The sequence below is a fragment of the Rhinopithecus roxellana genome, chromosome 8, assembly GCF_007565055.1.
Source record: "Rhinopithecus roxellana isolate Shanxi Qingling chromosome 8, ASM756505v1, whole genome shotgun sequence".
Lineage (NCBI taxonomy): Eukaryota > Metazoa > Chordata > Mammalia > Primates > Cercopithecidae > Rhinopithecus > Rhinopithecus roxellana.
In genome coordinates this window covers 100,882,780-100,905,302 of record NC_044556.1, presented here as the reverse complement: position 1 = coordinate 100,905,302, position 22,523 = coordinate 100,882,780, and the positions used below count along the sequence as shown (strand labels likewise).

Genomic DNA, 22,523 nt, shown 5'->3' with positions numbered 1-22,523 from the left:
TTCAGAGACACGATACCATCTGTGGTAAGTTTTTAATGAGCTCTGTTTATTTCATTTTTGGCACCAAAGCTTTTTGCAAGAAAAAGTAAGTAAGCTCCGTAGAGGATGACAGTGTGTCTTATGTGTTTTTGTGTCTATCATATGGGTAGATATCTATCATGTAGGACGTGCTTGGTTCATTTTCTTTGAATGCCTGAGTGAATCTGATTTCCAGTAGAATTGAGACATCTAGTGTGATACGTCTTATGTTATAGTTAACCTCTAGTGATTTCTCTAAGAAAAATTATTATTTTTTTTAAGATTAGACAGGATGAGCAGATTAAAAGTATTGTTGGCCAGGCACAGTGGCTCATGCCTATAATCCCAGTGCTTGTACAAGAAATAAATAAATAAAAATATTGTCACAGATAACTCTGTTATTGACATGGATTTTAAGTGGTGTCTTAGTGTGTCTGAATAATAGTTTTGGTCAGGAGACCAGGATATTGTCAGTTAAGCTGGAGTAATGTAATGATGAACTTTTGCCCAGTTGAAGCCTTCCAATGTGTCTTCCAACCAAATATGCTTGCATGTCTTTTAGGTACAAGGTACTTAAGATAGCAGCTGACATATTAATTAAAGAAGAGATACTAAGTGAAAATGATCGGTTGTCAAATCAGGTGGTTGTATGTTTGCTGCCATTTATGGTTATCAATAATGATGACATGGAATCTGCTGAGATGAAAATTGCTATATATTTATCAAAATCAGGAATCTGCTCTCTGCACCCTCTATTAAGAGGCTGGGAAGAAGGTAAAAAATTTAGTTATTTTTTAGAAAAAGTAAACAGTACAAAAGAAAACAAGGAAAATTTAAAATTTATTGTTTGTCATGTTATATGCCAGTAAGGTCTTTTAAAAGTTTTGCCAAGATAAAAAGTATACAGTGAGAAGGAAGCCAATTCATAGATAGACAAATTCAGAATTGGATATAAGGAAAAATGAAAAGCAAACCTTCATAAAAAATAGTAAACTGTTTGCCTGAATTCTTCGTATGATTCTTTGGTGTTGGTGACATAAGAGCTCTCTGCATTCAATTTTACTTTACAGCTCTTGAAAATGTGATTAAAAGCCCAAAGCCAGGAAAACTAACTGGTGTAGCAAATCAGAAGATGATTGAGTTGTTAGCTGATAATATAAATTTAGGAGATCCTTCTTTAATGTTAAAGATGGTAAGTATGCTGTGAAAGTCCAACCCCTGGATTTCTTTCTCATATGCTTATTAAATTCTCAGCTTTTGCTTTACTAGATTTTTCTTCTAAATTTTTTTTTTATTCTTGAGTACTTGGTTTTACTTTAAACATTACAGTGTTGTTTAATAAATTCTGTGCAATGTTTGAAATCTTTAAAAACATTTTATATATTTGTTCAATGTGGATCCATATCACACCCATAAGAATATATCCTTTTTACCATCATTTTCTCTCATTCCCATTTAAAATATTAGTATTTTTGTTGTTGTTGTTAAAGTAGCAAAATATAATCCCAAAGAGGAGAAAATTATCTTTGCCTCAGTAAATAAACCTTTGTAAAGGTATTAGATGTGTGATTTAAATACATTAACCAGTTGGCAAGTGCAATTATGTTCATTACAATTTCTGACATATTCTTATAATTACTTAGAAATCAGTGCTTAGTACTTTATAAAGGCTTTCTATTTGTCATCTCACTTCTCACTTTAAATGTAAAACACAATACCTAGATAGACCTGAGTTGGAAAAATTGTTTTATGAAAGTCAGGAGCAACTAGTGATAGAGTGTGTTTATTTTTCAAGGTGGAGGATTTAATAAGCCTGGGTGAGGAGGAGTCCCTTAACCAGAAGCAGAAAGTAACGTTTCACGTGGTCATGTCTGTGCTCGTCTCTTGTTGTTCATCTTTAAAAGAAACCTACTTTCCATTTGCGATAAGAGTCTTCAGTTTGTTGCAGAAAAAAATAAAGAAGCTTGAAAGTGTCATTACTGCAGTGGTAAGAAAAGCAGAATCTCCAGAAAGTGGGATGTTGAGTAAAGCAACAGCCTGACCTGTTAGTCACAGCAAAACTGGAAATCAGAGGCGAGATGTTGAGTCTGTGGATACTGGCTGGATGAAATGTGAAGCAGTCTTGGGTAGCAGTGAGATAGTCAACGAGGCACTCCCTTGCTTTTGCAGAAAGTTTCGTTGAATTATAAAATTTCAGGGTTGCAATATTTTGTATCTGATGCCTGACTCTCCTCTCTTTTATTGTCTTTATTGGATAATTACCCAAGCTACACCTAAGTACCTCTAGTGATGAAGAATTCACTTGGCGTGTTAGTGCTTGAACAAAATACTATTTCATTCCATTGTTTACTAAAAATAGATCTTTTAGGCTGTAAACAATTTTAATATTACATAGATGTGTATCCCTCCAGCCTACTACTGTCTTTGATAGTGTTACTGAGGGACATGTTTTAGCTGTTTATATTTTTACTTCATGACACATTCTGAGGTAGCAAGACTGTTTTTTTTTAATATCTGCTATATGTAAGTATTTTGTTTTTATTTGTCCTCCAAATTTTAGAGGGCTTCTCATTATAGGATTTACTAAATGAATTACATCTTTTTCACATTTACCTGGGATTTTGTAAGTTCTGATCATGGCCATTGTTAGCTAAAATTTGTAAACTTTAAAAAGAGTAAAATCTTCATATTTTGAAAAATAGCCCAGATAGTCCCTTCTTAACTTCTAATTTCTTGGTGTCTTTTGTGAAGTGTGATGAGCTGAACTGTACTGGTTCTCAGTGTTAAAAGTATGGATAAATTGATTGTTTTATTATACATATGTAGATAACAGGTTATTTTATATTGCTTTAGTTTTAATACCCTTTCTCGGTATCATGAGCATATTTTTGCCTGTAGCAGCACATTGAGTTAATCAAATCCCTTACTGGAGAGGTTACATTGTAAATCTGGCTTTGGATTATTTTCCTTCTAAGTTATTACTCTGCTCTGGTTGTACAGAGTCACATTTGTCATTTTCTTACACCTGTTCTTCTGCATTCTTTTGGCATTTATAGTATAATTTCTAAACACCTGACATTTTGCTACTTGTTTAAAATCATCTGCAGGTTTGGAAATTTTACTGTGTTTACCTTATTCAGATGAGTGGTAAAACAGTGAAATGAAAGAAGTCCCTTTAACTATGTCTTGGCAATCCAACTCTTTATCTTCCTGTTTTTAAATAGGCCTATTTTGGCCAGGCACGGTAGCTCACGCCTATAATCCCAGCACTTTGGGAGGCTGAGGTGGGTGGATCACTTGAGGACAAGAGTTCGAGACCAACCTGGCCAACATGGTGAAACCTCATCTCTACTAAAGATACAAAAATTAGCCAGGCCTGATGGTGGATGCCTGTAATCCTACCTACTCGGGAGGCTGAAGCAGGAGAATCGCTTGAACCTGGGAAGCGGAGGTTGCAGTGAGCTGAGATTGTGCCACTGCACTCCAGCCTGGGCAACAAACAGAGCCAGACTCCGTCTCAAAAAAAAAAAAAAAGAAATATGCCTATTTATTCCTACCCTTTATTGGATAAACAGTTTATATGAGTAAAGTTTGTTTAATGTTTTAAGGTAAGACATAGATAAAATTTAACTTAACTTTGTCTTTCCTTGTGAATGGTGATAGTTAGACCTCTTTAAAAATCTGACGAAAACAGGTCTATTAATCCTTTCCCCACAAAAATATACACATAAACAAAACTTGCATATTTTGCAGAGGAATTCATTGACCCATGTTCAGAACCCTTAGTTTGTACTAGTTTTTGTTTCCTTTAACATTTCAGGAAATCCCCTCAGAATGGCACATTGAACTGATGTTAGACAGAGGGATACCAGCGGAGCTGTGGGCACATTATGTAGAAGAGCTCAACAGCACTCAGAGGATGGCCGTGGAGGACTCGGTTTTTCTTGTATTTTCCCTGAAAAATTTTATTTATGCACTGAAAGCTCCTAAATCTTTTCGTAAAGGTAAGATACAAGCTGTGAATCTTTTAAATGTGCTATTCTGCAAAACTGAATGATTGACTGACTCCACAATGACTGCTTGTCTTGAATAAAAAGCTCCCGGCATGTTCATGCAGGGCTGTGCATCATTTCTCTTTCCATGTCCATGTAGGTGACATATGGTGGAATCCTGAACAACTGAAAGAAGACAGCAGGGACTATCTGCACTTGCTCATTGGGCTCTTTGAGATGATGCTCAATGGTGCTGATGCTGTTCATTTCAGAGTTCTGATGAAACTTTTCATAAAGGTACAAGGCTCATCCTTTTCAGGCATACTCTACCCTTAAAGAAGATATGGCTGGCTGAGTGCAGTGGCTCATTCCTGTAATCCCAGCACTTTGGGAGGCCGAGGCCAGTGGATCACTTGAGGTCAGGAGTTCGAGACTAGCCTGGCCAACATTATGAAACCTCATTTCTACTGAAAATACAAAAATTAGCCGGGCGTGATGGCGGGGCCTATAATCCCAGCTACTTGGAAGGCGGAAGCAGGAGAATTCGCTTGAACCCGGGGAGGCGGAGCTTGCAGTGAACCGAGATCACACCACCGCACTCTAGCCTGGGCGACAGACAGTGAGACTCTGTCTCAAAAAAAAAAAAAAAGATATTGTGGGTTATTTTGGTTATGTCAGTTTATAATGTAAATGAAAGTAGACTTGTAAACAGTGAAGAGTATATAATAGTAAGCACACGCCCTGTAAAAGAGTACGATCACGATACTAATGGGTAGGTTGAATAGAAACTAACATTGCTACACTCCTACTAATATGTTAGGCCTGTTACTATATTTAAAAATAACAACAGCCCAGTCTTTTTGATTGGTTAATACCATGTAGAAATGTGAATACTGATGTTCGAGAGGTTATTTAGCAGATGTGAAGTTACTCAGGAAATTTCATCCGCAGCACCAGTGATCTCCGTGTTGCCAGGCCCAGTGGTCAGTTCCTGTTCTTGCCTGACTTGTTCTCTATACAGCATTTGACATTGAGTTGGCATTGCTCACCACATTGTTGAAGTATTTTCTTAATTAGGCATCCCAGATACTGCTCTTGTCTTGGTTCTCAGTGTTTTTAAGTGCAGAGTTATAGTGAAGCTTCTGAATATCACTCTTCACTGACATCTTCCCAGTTCATTAAAACATAGAGTGTAGAATAATTTGAAATTATTAGACAAAGCAAAACATTGCCTTAAATTACTTGTTTCTTTATAATTGTACACTAGTGAAAAGAGGATTTGGAACCAACTTATTTGAGTAAGAATTAAAAGTTCGCTCTTTTTTTTTGTGATTAGGTACATCTAGAAGATGTTTTTCAGTTATTCAAGTTCTGTTCTGTTTTATGGACCTATGGTTCTAGCCTTTCAAATCCACTTAACTGCAATGTGAAAACAGTGCTGCAGACTCAAGCTCTTTATGTGGGCTCTGCAGTGCTCTCTTCTCAGAAGACACAGTGTAAACACCAACTGGCATCCATATCTTCTCCAGGTATTAAAAGTAGCATTGTTGTGTTTTGTCATGACCAACTGTTCATGCTTTCTTTATATGGTTTATGTAGTTTGGAAAATTGTAACTTAAAAAATAGCAGAGAGTGGGCGTAGTGGCTCATGTCTGTAATCCCAGCACTTTGGGAGGCCGAGGCAGGTGCATCATGAGATCAGGAGATCGAGATCATCCTGGCCAACGTGGTGAAGCCCTGTCTGTACTAAAAATACAAAAATTATCTGGGCGTGGTGGCACATACCTGTAATCCCAGCTACTCGGGAGGCTGAGGCAGGAGAATCGCTTGAACCAGGGAGTCGGAGGTTGCAGTGAGCTGAGATCATGCCACTGCACTCCAGCTTGGCGACAGAGCGAGACTCCATCTCGAAAAAAAAAATCTATAAAGCCCAGGCGAGGTGGCTCACGCCTATAGTCTTAGCACTTTGGGAGGCTAAGGCAGGAGGATCACTTGAGGCCAGGAGTTCAAGACCAGCTTGGACAACGTAATGAGATCCTGCCTCTACAAAAAATACAAAAATTAGGTGGGCGTGATGGTGCGCACCTGTAGTCTCAGCTACTCAGGTGCCTGAGGTAGGAGGATAGCTTGTGCCTGGGAGGTCAAGGCTGCAGTGAGCTGTGAGTGCACCACCACACTCCAGACTAGGCAATAGAGCGAGACCCTGTCTCTAAAAAACAAAATAAATTGTACATCTATACATATTTCTGGTTACTTCTAAGTGTTGCTTTTAAGTTATTAGTGTCACTTGCAAAATCTCACCAAACAGAAGAGTTTAACAATAGAAATGGCAGGTGATTATATGAGTTCTTAATAATCAGCTATTCATTTTCTGAGCTGTAGCAGCAGTAGGGTTAGATATGGAAGTCAGATCATCATAATACAATTTAATAATGAACTAATAAAAACAAAACCCTCCTGCATTTATCTCTTTTATCAAGCAAAAGTCATATTCAGGTTCGGCCTTCTCTAATGAAATATCTGAAAGTTAAGTTTTTTTATAACGTGGAATTGCAAATTTTGCAAAAGATGCAGAATTTCATGAAACAATGACTGTGATATTGAAAAGTGGGTTGACTCAGAGCTATTGACATGAGGGGATGTGGCAAAATTAGATCAAAGAAGAATGGTTGAAGATGAAAAAGTTGATTAGAATAATGACATGATTGATGCTTCAAACTGAATGTTATTAATATCAGAGGCTTAAGAGTGGCCCTGAGGAAATTTGAAGATGTCCTTGGTTGTTTTTTTTTTTTTAATTCCAAAATTACTCTTTGTAAATATTCTGTGAAAGCAAGGTAGATGATCGTATACTTTTCCCTGAACAATTTCTCAGTGTTTATTTTTTATTAGTTTTTTGAAAGAGCACATAATTACATTTATAACCAAATTTTGTTGCATATAAAGTAAAGTAGATATGTAATTTCAAGTTTTATTTCTAAAATAAAATTCCATAAAAATAATTTTTTTATTGACTTACAAAATTTCGGTCTTTATTTTAGGTGAGTTTACTGTTAAGGTTTTTCTGGTTATATTTGGATAAGAACAACTCCCTATACATTTTTTAACTTTAATTTTTCAATTAATACATTAGGGACATCTTTCCATATTAATAAATGGAAAAATTTATCTTTTTATAACTGCCTGCAGAGTATTCCATTGTACGGAGATAGCAATTTATTAAAATAGTTATTTTCTCCTAAACTTGTGGGTTTTCAAAAAGGTACGTATATTTTATTTAGAGATAACTATTTCGGTTTTCCAATTTGGTATTAAATGTTTACTGTCCTTTGACAGTGGCCTCTGAGTAATATATGTCATTTTGACTATAAGTAGCAAGATGGAAGAACTTCACTTTTCCACTGGTATTGCTGCTAGACAGGCTCCCTGCCTCCCACTGCTGCCCTATCATCCATCTCCTCCTGCCTGCCTGACGTACTTTGCATTTATGCTGTGTACACCTGTTGCAGTACTCCTGAACACAGGAGAGATGCACCTTGTTCTACTTGGAAGTTCAAAGACCAGACACTCAAGTCGCAGAGCGCCTCAAGTGGAAGGCCGCTTTTGTACATGCCCTGAGGGCTCTCCACTTTAGGGCTGCAGTGAGTTTCTAGCCCCACCTTATCTGTGAAGAGTCTAGGAATTATTGGTTGGCATCTGTTTTAATATGTTTACAAAAATGTAGTGTTCATAAGTAAAACATGATATCATGTAATATGACATTAATGATACATAAATATGTTTATATTATTAAATTTTTGTGTTCAGAAGTAAAAGGCAATACAATGTTATATGATACTACAATTATACAATATGACATAGTAATATAACACAATATTATATGAGTTTTTGTCAGTGGCTTGGTAATCTAACCACCATTTATTATTTTCTATGCAGGTATTATAAAAAGTCTTGCATATAGCAAGTCTTTGTTAAATGAATAAATAACAATCTATTTCTTTTTTTTTTTTTTTTTTTTTTTAGATTTCAAATCACAAGTTTATTTACTAATGACACGATTGCTTACCTAAAAATCTGGTTTGGAGATTATATAGACAATGTTATTTTAGGAAATCAATTACTGTTCTTTGATGTTACACTTTTATATTGATAGTGTTTCTATATATTAATTCATTATGTTCAGGGTACATTGGAGCAAGAATGCAAATAACTGAACTTTTTTTTTTTTTAATTTTTTTTTAATTATTATACTTTAAGTTCTAGGGTACATGTGCATAACGTGCAGGTTTGTTACATACGTATACTTGTGCCATGTTGGTGTGCTGCACCCATCAACTCGTCAGCACCCATCAATTCATCATTTATATCAGCTATAACTCCTAATGCAATCCCTCCCCACTCCCCGCCTTTTTGTTTTTTAAAGAGACATAGTCTCACTTTGTTGCCTAGGCTGGAGTGCAGTGGTGTGATCTCAGCTCACTGCAACCTCCCCCGCCCAGGTTCAAGCAATTCTCTTGCCCCATCCTCCCGAGTAGCTGGGATTACAGGCACGCACCACCACACCCGGCTAATTTTTATATTTTTAGTAGAGACGGGGTTTCACCATGGTGGTCAGGCTTGTCTTGAACTCCTGACCTCAGGTGATCCACCCGCCTTGGCCTCCCAAAGTTCTGGAATGACAGGCATGAGCCTCTGCGCCCAGCCAATACAAATCTATTCCTCCTGTCATTTGTGAGATTGTTGCAGTAAACTGAGGAACAGAGAGAGATATGGGAGAACAGGAAGAATTTATTTTAGGGTACGCACCAGCTTAGCGGTTTCACATCCAAAAAGCTGAGCCTTGAACAAAGACGGAGTGGGGCTTTTTATAAGCAGAGAAGCAAAGCAAAGGCCGTTAATCATACAGTGCATAACTTGGGGCCTTGCATACCTGGTGGCCTTGTAGCTGCAGCAAAAGAAAAACAAGAACTGGCTAAACACAGACATTTGTACAACAGTCATGCTTCAGAGGCCAGGGAAAGGAGTAACAGTAAAGGAATTTGTCTTTCTTTTTTTTTCCCTTCAACCTTGCTGTAGAGGGCTGCGGGGGTGTCCGGAGCCCATTCCTTTGGCCTTGGTCTTTCAGACAGCATCGTCTTATAACTGTCCTTGAAGTGAGCTGCTAAGCAGAAGAAAATTTGTTTCTTTTGTTTTTAACCCTTGCCTAGCCTGTCACTTTTGTTGGAATGAATGAATGCATATTTATTTTTAAATCTCTGCCTCAAGATGGGGGCTGCCTTTCATTTATTTTTTATGTCAAATCAATGTATTAAATCTATTTTTATGTTTAAAAGCAAACTCAAGTATTTTTTATTTTTACATAGAAACATGCTAGTGTAGATCTAGATAAAATTAGTTGAAAGAATGAAATCACATAGACTTTTAAATGAAAGAACAAAAATTCTATAAGCTGATCATTTAAGTAAGTAGCTGTAATTTTTGTTGGGTTCTAGTATCTTACTTGAACATGATAACTTTGGTAGTTGGTACTTTGAATTTGTCCTTGAATTTGGCTGTTGTAGAAGCTGCCCTTCACTCTTCAGGGAATATTACCAAATAGATATTTTGGCCCAAGCCTGCCCCTTGTGTGAATTAAACGTTCCAGCTCTTTGTCCCTGACTTTGTTTTGTAAATTAACCACGTGAAAACCAGAAAGGATTTCCAGCTTTCATAGATGATACAGGTTGAGTGTCTCTTATCCAGCGTGCTTGGGACCAAAAGTGTTTGGGACTTCAGATTTTTTTAGATTTTAGAATATTTGCATCTACATAACGTAATATCTTGGCATTGGGACCCGGGTCTGAACACAATACATTTATGTTTTATATACCCCTTTTGCACATAGCCTGAAGGTAATTTTATGCAATTTTTAAAATTTTATTTTAGGAGACAGCGTCTCACTTTGTTGCCCAGGGTATAGTGCAGTGGCGCAATCTCAGCTCATTGCAACCTCTCCCCACCCCCTCCATCCAGGCCCAAGCAGTCCTCCTACCTTAGCCTTGCAAGTACACGTGCCACCACGTGCCACCACGTGCCACCGTGCCCATCTAAGTTTTTTATTTTCGGTAGAGACAGGGTTTCGCTATATTGTCTAGGCTGAGCTCCTGAGCTCAAGTGATCCACCTGCCTTGGCCTCCCAAGTGCTGGGATTATAGGTGTGAGGCACCATACCCAGCCCTGTTTCAGTTTTTAATTGCAGCCTGAATTCCTCGGCTCAAGTCATCCTGCCATCTCAGCCTCCCTCATAGCTAGGACTATAGGCCTGTGCCACCATGCCTTACTAATTTTCTTGTTAAATTTTTTGTAGAGACGGAGTCTTGGTGATGTTGCCCAAACTAGTCTTGAACTCCTGGCCTCAAGTGATCCTCCTGCCTCAGCGTCCCAAAGGGCTGGGATTATAGGCATGAGCCTCTGCCCATCCAGTTTTATACAATATTTTTAATTTGTGCTTGAAACAAAGTTTGGGTACATTGACCCATTTTACTATCCTTTGTGGGCATGCTTGTGTGGAAGAATTTCGGTTTTGTGAAAAAGATATATTGCAGCTGCAGGGGGCTGGCTCTGTCTTTTTTTCTGTGGGGACACTGAATAAACAGTTGTATGCCTGCATTTTCACTGCAGCCTGTCGCGAGATCAGGTGTGGAATTTTCATATTGTCATATGTCATTGGTGCTCTGAAAATTTGAGATTTTGGATTTTTGGATCAACGTTGCTCAGCCTGTGTGGACTTCTTAGGCAGGTTTGAAAGCTTGTCAAGCTTTATCTTACTATTTCAGAAATGGAAAGTATAATTGATAATTTCTAGCAAAATATAAATGACTGTAGTTTGCTGCAGTAGATATGAAATAAAGCTTAAATAACTAATTACTGTAAAAGGAACTTAGATACCTCTTTGTTCCAAAGACATCTTTTTAAAAACCCTAGCGCAGTTGGTCTCACAGATGCATTCTTACTAAATCTTTGAAGCAGATTTTTTCAATGTTGTTGAACTGGGCAGGGCATAGAGAAGGGAGGCTTCCAGATTCTTCGTTTAAAACTGGCATAACATTGAAAATTGAGAAAGCCTACAGACAAAAGACTATAGGCCATGTTGCTTTGAATAATGTTATGTAAAAATCGTAAATAAAATATTTGCAAATAGGCTTTAGCAGCATATTTATAAAAATCATTTACATAGTTAGAGTTCATGCCCAGAATATAAAATTGGTTCAGTAAAAGGAACTATGTTCATATATAATTGACTATGTCAGTGAAGGACAAAACCCATAAAATGTCCAAAGATTTGAAAAGGCATTAGCCAAAAATAGTAATTATTCCTAATTGACAGCAGAATAGGAGTAACTTACATGATCAAAAAATTCCTCAAATTAAAAGCTAGCATTTTCACTTCATAATTGGGAAAACAAAGGCTTTCCTGTTAAAATCATCACTCTTATTGAACGTGATTCTAGAAATACTAGCTGGCAGAAATAGACAAGTTTCAAATACTTATGGAATGTATGAATATAATAAAGTTGAAATCAAAGATCTGTGAGATGGTTATGTGGATTGTTAAATGGGACATCCGACTATCCATTTGGAAACATTAGAAAGTTTGACTGCAACCTCATTCTTTAGATAAAAATTTCATGTGAACTAAAGATTTAATATAAACTTAGCTCTGGCATTCGACGAAAGCATGAGGTACATATGATCTCTCCCTCTAAATATAGAGATAGATACTTTCTAAATTCACACAGAGTGGGGAGGGCCTTTTTAAGCAACAGAAAAAAGTAGAAGAAAAATTTGACTCTAACATTTCTCTATCAAAAAGTAAAATCAAAACACAGCAGTCTGGGACCAAGTATTTACAGAGAACAATGCACAGGTGGGTAATTTTCTGTGCACGCTTGTACAAGGCTGTATGCACAGGGGTGTTTGTGGCAGCATTGTTTTGATGACAGAAGAATAGAAACAACTTAAACTTTACCAGTAAGGTACCGGTTTTTAAAATATGGAAAATACATTGGAGTATACTTTACAATTAAAAAGAATGATTTGGCCAGGCACAGTGACTCACGCCTATAATCCCATCACTTTGGGAAGCCGAGGTGGGCGGATCACCTGAGGTTGGGAGTTCTAGACCAGCCTGACCAACATGGAGAAACCACATCTCTACCAAAAATACAAAATTAGCTGGACGTGGTGGCGCATGCCTGTAGTCCCAGCTACTCAGGAGGCTGAGGCAGGAGAATCGCTTGAACCTGGGAGGCGGAGCTTTCATTATGTTCTCAAAGAAGGTTGTGTTACAAGCTCCAGCCTGGGCAACAAGAGCAAAACTCCATCTCAAAAAAAAAAAAGAATGATTGAATTTGGATATGTATGTACTTATGGAAAACAGTCTGAAGAGTTCAGATGTGTCTGTAATCCCAGCACTTTCGGAGGCCGAGGTGGGTGGATCACTTGAGGTCAGTAGTTGGAGACCAGCCTGGCCAACATGGTGAAACCCAGTCTCTGCCAACAATACCAAAATTAGCCAGGCGTGTGGCGTGCACCTGTAATCCCAGCTGCTCGAGAGGCTGAGGCAGGAGAATTGCTTGAATCCAGGAGGCGGAGGTTGCAGTGAGCCGAGATTGCACCATTGTACAACGTCCAACTCAGATATGAGAGTAGTTGGTGTAGAACAGGGTTTATAGTTTGATCTTATTTGTGTATTTTCAAAAGAATGCACCTGGTAACATGCCTAATCTTTCTCTGGAATATTAAATATTCAAACAGTGAGCAGTCTTCAGACGGGGTTTGAATTCGAAGGGATTCTTTTTATCTTTTTATCAAGTACCTTTGGTACTATGTGAATTTTGTGCTGTTTCAGTTTTTAAAATTGTTTCTTAAATTTTTTTCCCCTTTGGTTTTAGTGGTGACATCTTTACTCATTAACCTGGGAAGCTCCATAAAAGAAGTTCGCAGGGCTGCCATTCAGTGTCTCCAGGCCTTCAGTGGAGTGGCGTCCCCCTTTCATCTGATAATAGATCATTTGATTCCTAAAGCAGAGGAGATCACTTCAGATGCTGCCTATGTTATTCAGGTAAGCTCGTTAGCAAAGAAGATTGAGTGCGTTCATGCCTGTGTGTACTCATGAGCAATTTTCTCCATTCTTGACATTTCACTGTGTAGGGGTTTTGATGGACTAAGTCACTGAATTTAGAAACTGATAGGTCATTATCTGTACATCTGTCTCCCCCTACTTTTTAAAAGATAGCAATGTCATATTTCAGTTTTGCTCTTTTCATTGGATAAAGGACTAGGGTATAGCTTTTCATAGTAAGCCAACTCTGTTTTCAATAACCTTTCTTATTAAGGTTTTAAGGAGAAATGGAACAGTAAGAATCTTCCATAATTAATATATTTAGCCTTTGTAGTTTCTTAACCCTTTTTTATCCAATTTCCTTTTTGGTATCTTAGGATTTGGCTACTTTATTTGAGGAACTACAGAGAGAAAAGAAACTGAAGTCTCATCAGAAGTTGTCTGAAACTTTGAAAAACTTACTTAGTTGTGTATATAGTTGCCCATCTTACATAGCAAAAGATTTGATGAAAGTACTTCAGGGAGTCAACGGTGAGGTATGTGCCGTTTAAGTGGATCGTACATTCCTGTGATGTTACTAAAGAATAGCTGTAACTGCTTGTGGGTGACAAAGTCCATTGTAAGAGTTGCATGTGTGCGCTCAGAAGAGATAAATGTAATATTAATTTGAGAGGTGGATGAATTGAGGTAGAGAAAAAAAGATACAAGATACAAAAACAAGTACTGGTGAGTTTCTTTTAATTTTAAAATTAGATGTGTTGTCCCCGTCTAATCATTTAGTTTATTTGAAATGAACTTCACAGTCTTGTGTCTCCTGGGGCTGCACTGCTAAAAGAAGCTGTTGGTTTATCTCTGTTTTTCAAGTGAAAATTCTATACAAAGGAATCTATTTGGACACGAGTCTGTGAAAATTCCAAAATCATTTGCTCGTTTGTTATATATAATTAGAGCTTTCATTATGTTCTCAAAGAAGCTTGTGTTACAAAAGAAAGCAGTTGTGAAACACTCGATGTGATGGCATGTGCTGACCAACAAAAAAAAGATTCTGTCATCCCAGTGTTCCAGAAACGCCTGTGTGCTTCAGTCCTGGACTGACTGTGGGCTTAGAGAACTAAAATGAGTCAAATGGATTGAAGACCATTTGATTACATTTTTTGGTAGGAACAAACAGGTTGCATTCAGCCCCTAGTTGTCCCTGGTATAGTTTAAATTAGGAATTGACAAATTTCTTGTGTAAAGGACCAGATAGGAAATATTTTATGCTTTCGGGGCCACACAGTCTCCGTTGCAGCTACTCATCTCTGCAGTTGTATCAGGAAAGCAGCCACAGACAGGGTGTAAACAAATGAGCATGGCTGTGTATCAGTAAATAAAATTTACAAAAACAGGTGGTCTGTTGAATTTGACCTGCAAGCCATAATTTGTTGGCCCCTAGTTTAGCAGTTAAAGATTCACATACATAATTTGAAGTAATACTAATTATACCAAGTTGGAAGCATTGAAGGCTACATACAGTGTTTTTAGGGGATGTTAAACTTTATTTTTATTCTCTAAAGTTTTAGTTTGTGTTTTCTTTTCTCAAATCTTGAGGGATGCTCACAGGTTATCTTTCTGCTCATCTCTGAAGGGTTTAGAACTTGAGCATTACACATGAACTCTATCATAAAGGATCTGAGTGCCTCAGTGTGAGTTAATAGCTGTCTCCATGTCTAAGAAGTCATCATTGGGTTTTTTCCTCCAGGCTAAACTCCCATCTTCCGACAGGCTTTGAGTGTCTCTATAGGGTGAGCAAAAACGTATCAGTATACGTAACTATTTACTTATAAGTCTTTCGATCTTTAGATGGTGCTTTCTCAGCTATTGCCTATGGCTGAACAACTGCTAGAAAAGATCCAGAAGGAGCCCACAGCTGTGCTGAAAGATGAGGCCATTGTTTTGTATCTCGCTCTGGGAAAGTATAATGAATTTTCAGCTTCCCTTTTAAATAAGGATCCAAAGAGTCTAGATATATTTATAAAAGCTGTGCACGCAACAAAGGAACTTTACGCAGGAATGCCGACCATTCAGATCACAGCCCTTGAAAAGGTCAGTGATTTCTTTCAGAAACTAAGGCATAGCATGTTCAAGCATTTAAAGGTAGACAGCAACAGGAACAGCGTTAAAAAAAAAAAAAAAAAACAACTTTAATTTATTTGGAGAAGATAGTTACAGGTGGACTAGACATGTTTTAAAGGAATATGATGTATTTGACCCATTTTTGAAAACTGAATGTTGTACATGGGTCATTAAAACGAATTGCATTTTAACCGACACAATTAAATGGGAAACAATTTTATATTTTGAGAGAGGTTGATATAAAAATTATTTCTGGAGTTTAAACTTGTTCACCGAACTCAGTTGCCTTTTTTCTACCCCCTCTAGATTACAAAACCATTTTTTGCAGCCATATCAGATGAAAAAGTTCAGCAGAAGCTTTTAAGAATGTTGTTTGATTTATTGGTGAACTGTAAAAACTCACATTGTGCTCAGACTGTCAGCAGTGTTTTTAAAGGGGTAAGCTGCAAACTTCCTGTAATTTTTTTATTAATGTTTAGTGTCTTCCGAAGGACACCATGTTTAAGATCTTGTCCTGCATTTTATAGTGCTTGTAAGAGGTCAGATGTTACCGTTAACAAAAATCATGGAAAAGTGAGTCATAGAGAGGCATAAAATAAAAATTTTAAGTCTTTACCATTATTTTATTTTATGAAATATTTGTTGATAGAGTGTGTAGGAATATGTGTGTGTGTGGTCTTACTCGTATTACATGGAAACTACCTATTCCTTTATGCAAGGAATAGGAATGAGTGAGTGGCTCAATATTGAACGGGGTAACATTATTCTACTTAATTTAATTGTTTTAGTTTAAATGTTATGTTTTAATTTAATTCTACTTAATTTAGTTGTTTAATGACTTATTATGGAATTGAAATTCTGCTTGTTGGTTTTACATGTATATTGAAACCTAGCTATTATCAGAATAGCCACCTGGTTATTCTGTTTTTTGAATATAGGGTAATATAAAGTTCTAGTATCTAGATTCAGCAGTTCTCAGAATTTTATCGTATTTACTTAATCTTTTTTCCTTCTTTTTCTTTGCTGAAGTATTTTAAAGAAAATCTCAAAATTTCATGCACTTTCATCCCTCTGTGCTTCAGTGTGCATCTTTTGAAAAGTGGATACGACTACAATGGCATTAGAATTTTTAAAAAATTAATAATTCCTTGATATTATCTAATACCTAGTTCATAATCATATTTCCATGGTTATCTCAAAAGTATTTTTTGTAGTTGTTCTCTTCATCAGAATCCAAAGCTTTAGTTGTGATGTTAGAACCTTATAAAAGGAGATATCTGGATCCCACCCCATTATCTAAAGAATCTCTGGGGCTATGAATCTGTTTTTGTGTGTGTGTGTGTATATGTCTTATTCCTGCCCAGCTGATTAGAATATACGTATCTGATCCGGCACTTGGAAACAATTGGTATGGATGATTCTATGTTGCGTTACTGGTTTTCCACTCTAAGGGATGAACGTGAAATTGAGTGACTCTGGAGTGGAGAAGTGATACCATATCATAATCATGGCAAGTGCAGGGCTGTAACTTGAGACTCCCAAGACAAATTATATAGAAAGCAAGTGCGTGGTAGTAGGAGAGCTTAGTTAAAATGAAAATCTGAAGATGAATTTATGTTGGCTATTGCTTTTGGTTTATACCCTTCCCTACTTTGCTTTCTTCTCATTCTGGTTTTTCAAGAGGTCTGTAACAAGGTAGTAGCATCCAATGCTGGGTGGGTGCAGATGTATGTCCAGTAAGTCATTCTTCTCTCTTAATTGAATAAATCCTTCCTAGGGGTTAATGTCTGATTTTAGTCTTAATATTTTTAAGGAAATGTTGGAAAAATTGGAATCACAAAAAAACACATTTTTAGGAGGCTTCAAATATAGTACTAATTAAGTGCTAATTGAATTGAGCTAAAATCTAGTCCAAATGAGAAGAACATCTTAAAGAATTTAAAGGATTATTAGAAGGAAAGTGTTAGCCCAAATTCCTCCCTCTTCTATTTGACAGTGGGCTAGAGAGCATATGAGATACTTAACTAGACATGCCGTATCAGCCAGAAATAAGATTGGCCTTAAATGTCAGGCCAGTTGTACTTTGACTACAAAAATTATTTTGGTTACCAAAATACACTCGATTATATGAAACACTCTCGTGGTCTGTGACAATAAATATATACCATATGATAAGTATATACTGGTGAGAGTATAGGTATGCAAGGTACACTAAGTGAAACATACCAAGGTACAGAGCAATGTGTATAGTATGTTTCTATTTATGTTTTTTAATAGAATCTTTATTTAGCCATTGGTATATGGAAAGTTTTTAAAAGGATGCTTAAGAAATTGTCAGTGATGTCTGCCTTTGGTGATTGGGCTGGGGTATGGAGTGGCATAAATTCATAAAAATGGACGTAAATGCTTTCATTGTATGTCTTAATCTAACATTTATTGCTCTAATTTTATCCCAATGGATTATATCATCAACTGTTCTTCCTTCAATATTTCAGATTTCCGTTAATGCTGAACAAGTCAGAATAGAACTGGAGCCACCAGATAAAGCTAAACCCTTGGGCACAGTTCAGCAAAAAAGAAGGCAAAAAATGCAGCAGAAGTAAGAGCTACAAATGCATTGAGCGCTTGCTGTTGTTCCCCTGACTCGGAATGTTATGAAACCTTGGAACTTTTTGATACCCATCAATTTGCTATAATCAGGCACAGTGGTTTTTACTTAGCACATCATAGGGTTTGCTTTCCCACCTTTTTGTCTTCTCCATTTTCCAGAAAATCGCAAGATCTAGAATCTGTCCAGGAAGTTGGAGGTTCCTACTGGCAAAGAGTAACTCTCATCCTGGAATTACTGCAGCACAAAAAGAAGCTCAAAAGTCCTCAGATATTGGTGCCAACTCTTTTTAACTTGCTATCAAGGTAGTGACACTTGGCTTTGATCTGTGAGAGAACAGGACTCTAATTCTTGCCCATCTTATCTAACATTCTCTTTTCAACATACTCTTCTCTTGTTTAGATAGTCTGTAAAATAAAGCAAGTACTATACTTGAAATTAAAAGATTGGTTTTAAGTATCCATTGCCAGTACCCCAAACTGACCTTAGTGTCCTGTGTCACGTAGTAAGTGACCACTCACTTTACAGCCTACTTTCCTCTGAACTTTTCAGTAACATGCCTGGGGCATCATTATTTGTATTTCAAGATATAATGTTGAATTTATATAGATATATATGTGTGTATATATAGTATTTGCTATCTATGTTTTCATATATATAGATGTGTATCTATATATAGATTTTTGTGTGTGTGTGTGTGTAAATTGAGTATGAATTGTAGAGTGTGCTTTCATATGAAAGGCAAAGTAATTCTGAAGGTTATCCTGTAAGATTCCAAATAGGTTAATAGAAAGTGCAATAGAGAGGAAGTGGAATTTGACATAGCACCTGTCTATATGAGAGAAAATTAAAGTTAGAAATCTTATATCTTATTTCTAGACTTCATGCTTAATGGTAGTATTTTAGTTATTCCTTATTGAATATGAGTTCTGGACAACGGTCATTAATGCCGCCATGAGTTGTACAACTTTTACATTTCCCATCATTTCTCTTTTGGGTGTCCTGAAGGTGTTTAGAGCCCTTGCCACAAGAGCAGGGAAATATGGAATACACCAAACAGTTAATTCTTAGTTGTCTGCTCAATATCTGCCAGAAACTCTCTCCGGATGGTGGCAAAATACCCAAAGGTAGGTACTTTTGGGAAGGAAAGGTTAGAAAAATTACCTGCTTTGAGTGTGAGTGCACCTGCCACTTAAGAGTTTTTGCCTTTCTCACCACTGTAGATGTTTTAGATGAGGAGAAGTTCAATGTGGAGTTGATAGTTCAGTGCGTCCGCCTTTCGGAGATGCCGCAGACCCATCACCACGCCCTTTTACTTTTGGGCACTGTGGCTGGAATATTTCCGGTAAGTGTTAATGATACAAGATTTTAGCAGATATTTCAGAGATTTTTCTTCCACAGAAGTGCACTGGCACCTATTGATTTTAAATTTAATCAATTAGGCTTTGGAATCTTCCAGCACTGATGAGACTCAGCCCTGCCTCTTCATAGCTGGGACTGTCTGAGCCAGTTGATCTTGCGAAGCTTTGGTTTCCATTTTTATCAAGTGGGAATAATAACCTTCTTCACTGGATTGTTGGGGGAATTAATTCAGTTGGATAATTTATGGTTAGTACTTAGCACGACACCTGGCACACTATCTATCTAATAAAACAGTGGGCATTAGTGTTATTTGGGAAAAGTTAATATCTCATTTATCCTCAAGTAGTCCCCAAAATAACCTTTAACCAGTGACTTAAGAAAATTAATTTGATCACAAACTATATGATTTAAAGAAATCATGTCCCTTTTATGAAAAACATCATTTAAACATTTGTAAAGAGATTGAAACTATTTTCATATTGCGGATTTAGGTCAGAAGTTTTTAACCTGGGGTTCTCTGTGAGCTTTAGGGGGTCTTAATGTACTGAAATCATATGCAAGGTTTTATGTCTATGGGGTTTTTTTTTTTCTTGTAAGAGAGTCTGTGCTTCTCAAAGGGGTTGATAATCCAGAAATAGTTGAGAATCATTAATATTTTTTCTGTTTTTATTGAAATATAGTTCAGATGCCATAAAATTCACCCATTTAATAAGTATACAGTTGATTTTAATCTATTCACAAAGTTTGTGTAATCACCAGCACGATCTACTTTAAGAGCATTTTCATCACCCCAGGAAAGAAACTTTACACCCATTAACAGTCACTCTTCCTCCCCCTCCTCCCTGCCACAACCACCACCCCCACCCTGCTCCTGGCCACTAGTAATTGATTTTCTGTCTCTATCGATGCCTATGCTGGACGTGTCATGTAAATTGAGTCATACAATATGTGGCCCTCTGTGTCTGGTTTCTTTTGCTTAGCATAACGTTTTTGAGGTTCATTCATGTTGAAGCTTGAATCCGTATTCCTTTTATGACTGAATAATATTGTTGTATGTGTATGCCATATTTTGTTTATCTGTTCATCGGTTGATGGGCATTTGGGTTGTTTCTACTTTGGGGCTATTATAAATTATGTTGCTATGAATATTCTAGACCAGGTTTTGTGTGGACATGTTTTCATATCTCCTGGGTATATATAACTAAGAGTGGAATTATTGGGTCAAACGGAATTTTATGTTTAACTTTTGAGTAACTTGCGAGACTGTTTTCTATAGTGGCCACACCATTTTGCTTCCAGCCTGTAAAGATCCCAATTTCTTCACATCCTTGCCAGTACTTGCTATTGTCTTTTTTATCACCATCCTAGTGGGTGTGAAGTAGTGTTTGTGCTTATATTCTTTTCATATGAATTTTTTCTTTGGAGAAATGTCTTTTCAAATCCTTTGCCTGTTTTTTAATCAGGTTATTTCTCTTTTTATTGGTGAGTTGTAATGAATCAGCGAAATGGAAAATGTTAGCCTGGGCAGGAATATCACTTGTGGCCAGGAGTTCAAGACCAGCCTGGGTAACATAGCAAGACCCCATCCTTATAAAAAGAAAAAAGAAAAAAAATTAGCTGGGCATGGTATCGTGCACCTGTAGTCCTAGCCACTCAGGAGGCTGAGGTGGAAGGATTGCTTCAGCTCAGGAGTCCAAGGTTACAGTGAACCATGATCACACAACTGCACCCCAGCCTGAATGACAGAGCGAGACCCTATCTCTTAAAAAAAAATTAGTAGAAATAGAAAATGTTGATAGTTATGTTTTCTTTCAGGATAAAGTTCTACACAATATCATGTCTATTTTTACATTTATGGGAGCCAATGTCATGCGCCTGGATGATACTTACAGTTTTCAGGTTATTAACAAGACAGTGAAAATGGTTATTCCCGCACTTATTCAGGTAAGCTCTCTTTTTACCATCCTGGGGTTTCTTTTTTTAATTTAAGAATTTTGCATATAAATGACATTAAAAGCCTTTTCTTTTTTTTTTTTTTTTTTGTGGTTTTTTTTTTTTATCCTCAACAATTGTATAAAAGCCTTTCTGAAATGCTCAGATACATTGCCCTTAAGTTTAGAATGCTGAAGCTAAGAAGCAGTCTGGGCAATGTCTTTCCCAATAATCTAAACAAACATGTTATACCTGGTTCTGCTGTGCTGTGTGTGTGTAACTGTGTCTTAACATCATTTGGATGAGGTAAATTTACATCCACCGTCTGTTTCAGGACACTGCATCAGTTTGATAGTACCTTCTTACATGTTGATGAGGATAGGAACTTTTAGAGCTACAGTGACAAATTTGTTAACATGCAGTTTAGCAGATGTTTACCAAGCATTAAACTCAGAGAGAGAGGTGAGATGTTCTCTCTCCCAGTAAGGAATGAACAATTCAAAAGTAAAAAGTAGCCTCAAGAATAAAAGAGCTTGGTCATCTGCTTGAGTTTTCTATGTACCCTCACTTGTTAATTAATGTCTTTTCTCATGCTATTGACCATCCCAGGGATCACCATATTCAGCACCTTCTTTTAACCTTAGTATTAGATTGGTATTCTGTGTCCACCAAATTGGCAAGTATAGGATATATACCTAAAAAGAAAAATAATAATATGCATTCATATGGTCAGTGCCAGTCAAGTAAATGCTAAAGAGTTCAGAATAGGAGATAGTCCATATGGGACAGGATGACCAGAAAGTTCTGTAAGAAAATTTGAACTGGTGTGAAAGAAGATAGGATTTGTTCAGTGATGGCAGAGCCAATAATATGGGAAAAGGCATGATCTAGGAATGTTCACAGCATGTTTGAAGAATGTAATGGTGATCGATTAATGGAGAGCAGAAGGTTGAGACAGGTAGACGTTGGTTTAGTCATTCATTCAAGTGTTTTCTGTCATTTATTCAACAACTATATTTTGATCGCCAATACCTGGAATAAAATGGTTCAAACTTTATTCCGAAAGCAGCAAGAAGTTGTTGGCCTTTTCTGTGCTCTGCTTATCTTCATTCTTCTTGAGCCACAACCCAAATCCTGCGTGATTTGTGCAGTGTTCCCAGGCAGCCTAAGCGGACTCGCTATCAGTGTCATGTATTTGGCATCTGCCGTTACTGCCTCCTGTTATCTTTTCACATATGTATTCTGTTTCTTTTGTTTGTTTTTTGAGACTGAGTTTTGCTCTTGTTGCCCAGGCTAGAGTGCAATGGCATGATCTCAGGTCACTGCAACCTCCGCCTCCTGGTTTCAAGTGATTCTCCTGCCTCAGCCTCCCGAGTAGCTGGGACTACAGGCA

General features: G+C 37.1%; 1 protein-coding gene across 1 annotated transcript in view; it reads left to right on the top strand.

Annotated features, from left to right (window-relative positions):
- The window catches only part of HEATR1 (HEAT repeat containing 1), a 59,449-nt gene that overhangs the window by 17,700 nt on the left and 19,226 nt on the right, over positions 1-22,523 (top strand). The window contains exons 15-29 of the mRNA XM_010384673.2: positions 581-792; positions 1,089-1,210; positions 1,814-2,005; positions 3,839-4,022; positions 4,171-4,307; positions 5,347-5,539; positions 12,944-13,113; positions 13,491-13,649; positions 14,956-15,198; positions 15,535-15,666; positions 17,724-17,827; positions 17,998-18,141; positions 18,845-18,963; positions 19,060-19,181; positions 21,014-21,142. Of these exons, the coding sequence (XP_010382975.2) occupies positions 581-792; positions 1,089-1,210; positions 1,814-2,005; positions 3,839-4,022; positions 4,171-4,307; positions 5,347-5,539; positions 12,944-13,113; positions 13,491-13,649; positions 14,956-15,198; positions 15,535-15,666; positions 17,724-17,827; positions 17,998-18,141; positions 18,845-18,963; positions 19,060-19,181; positions 21,014-21,142 (2,362 nt within the window). The remainder of the gene's footprint in view (positions 1-580; positions 793-1,088; positions 1,211-1,813; positions 2,006-3,838; positions 4,023-4,170; positions 4,308-5,346; positions 5,540-12,943; positions 13,114-13,490; positions 13,650-14,955; positions 15,199-15,534; positions 15,667-17,723; positions 17,828-17,997; positions 18,142-18,844; positions 18,964-19,059; positions 19,182-21,013; positions 21,143-22,523) is intronic.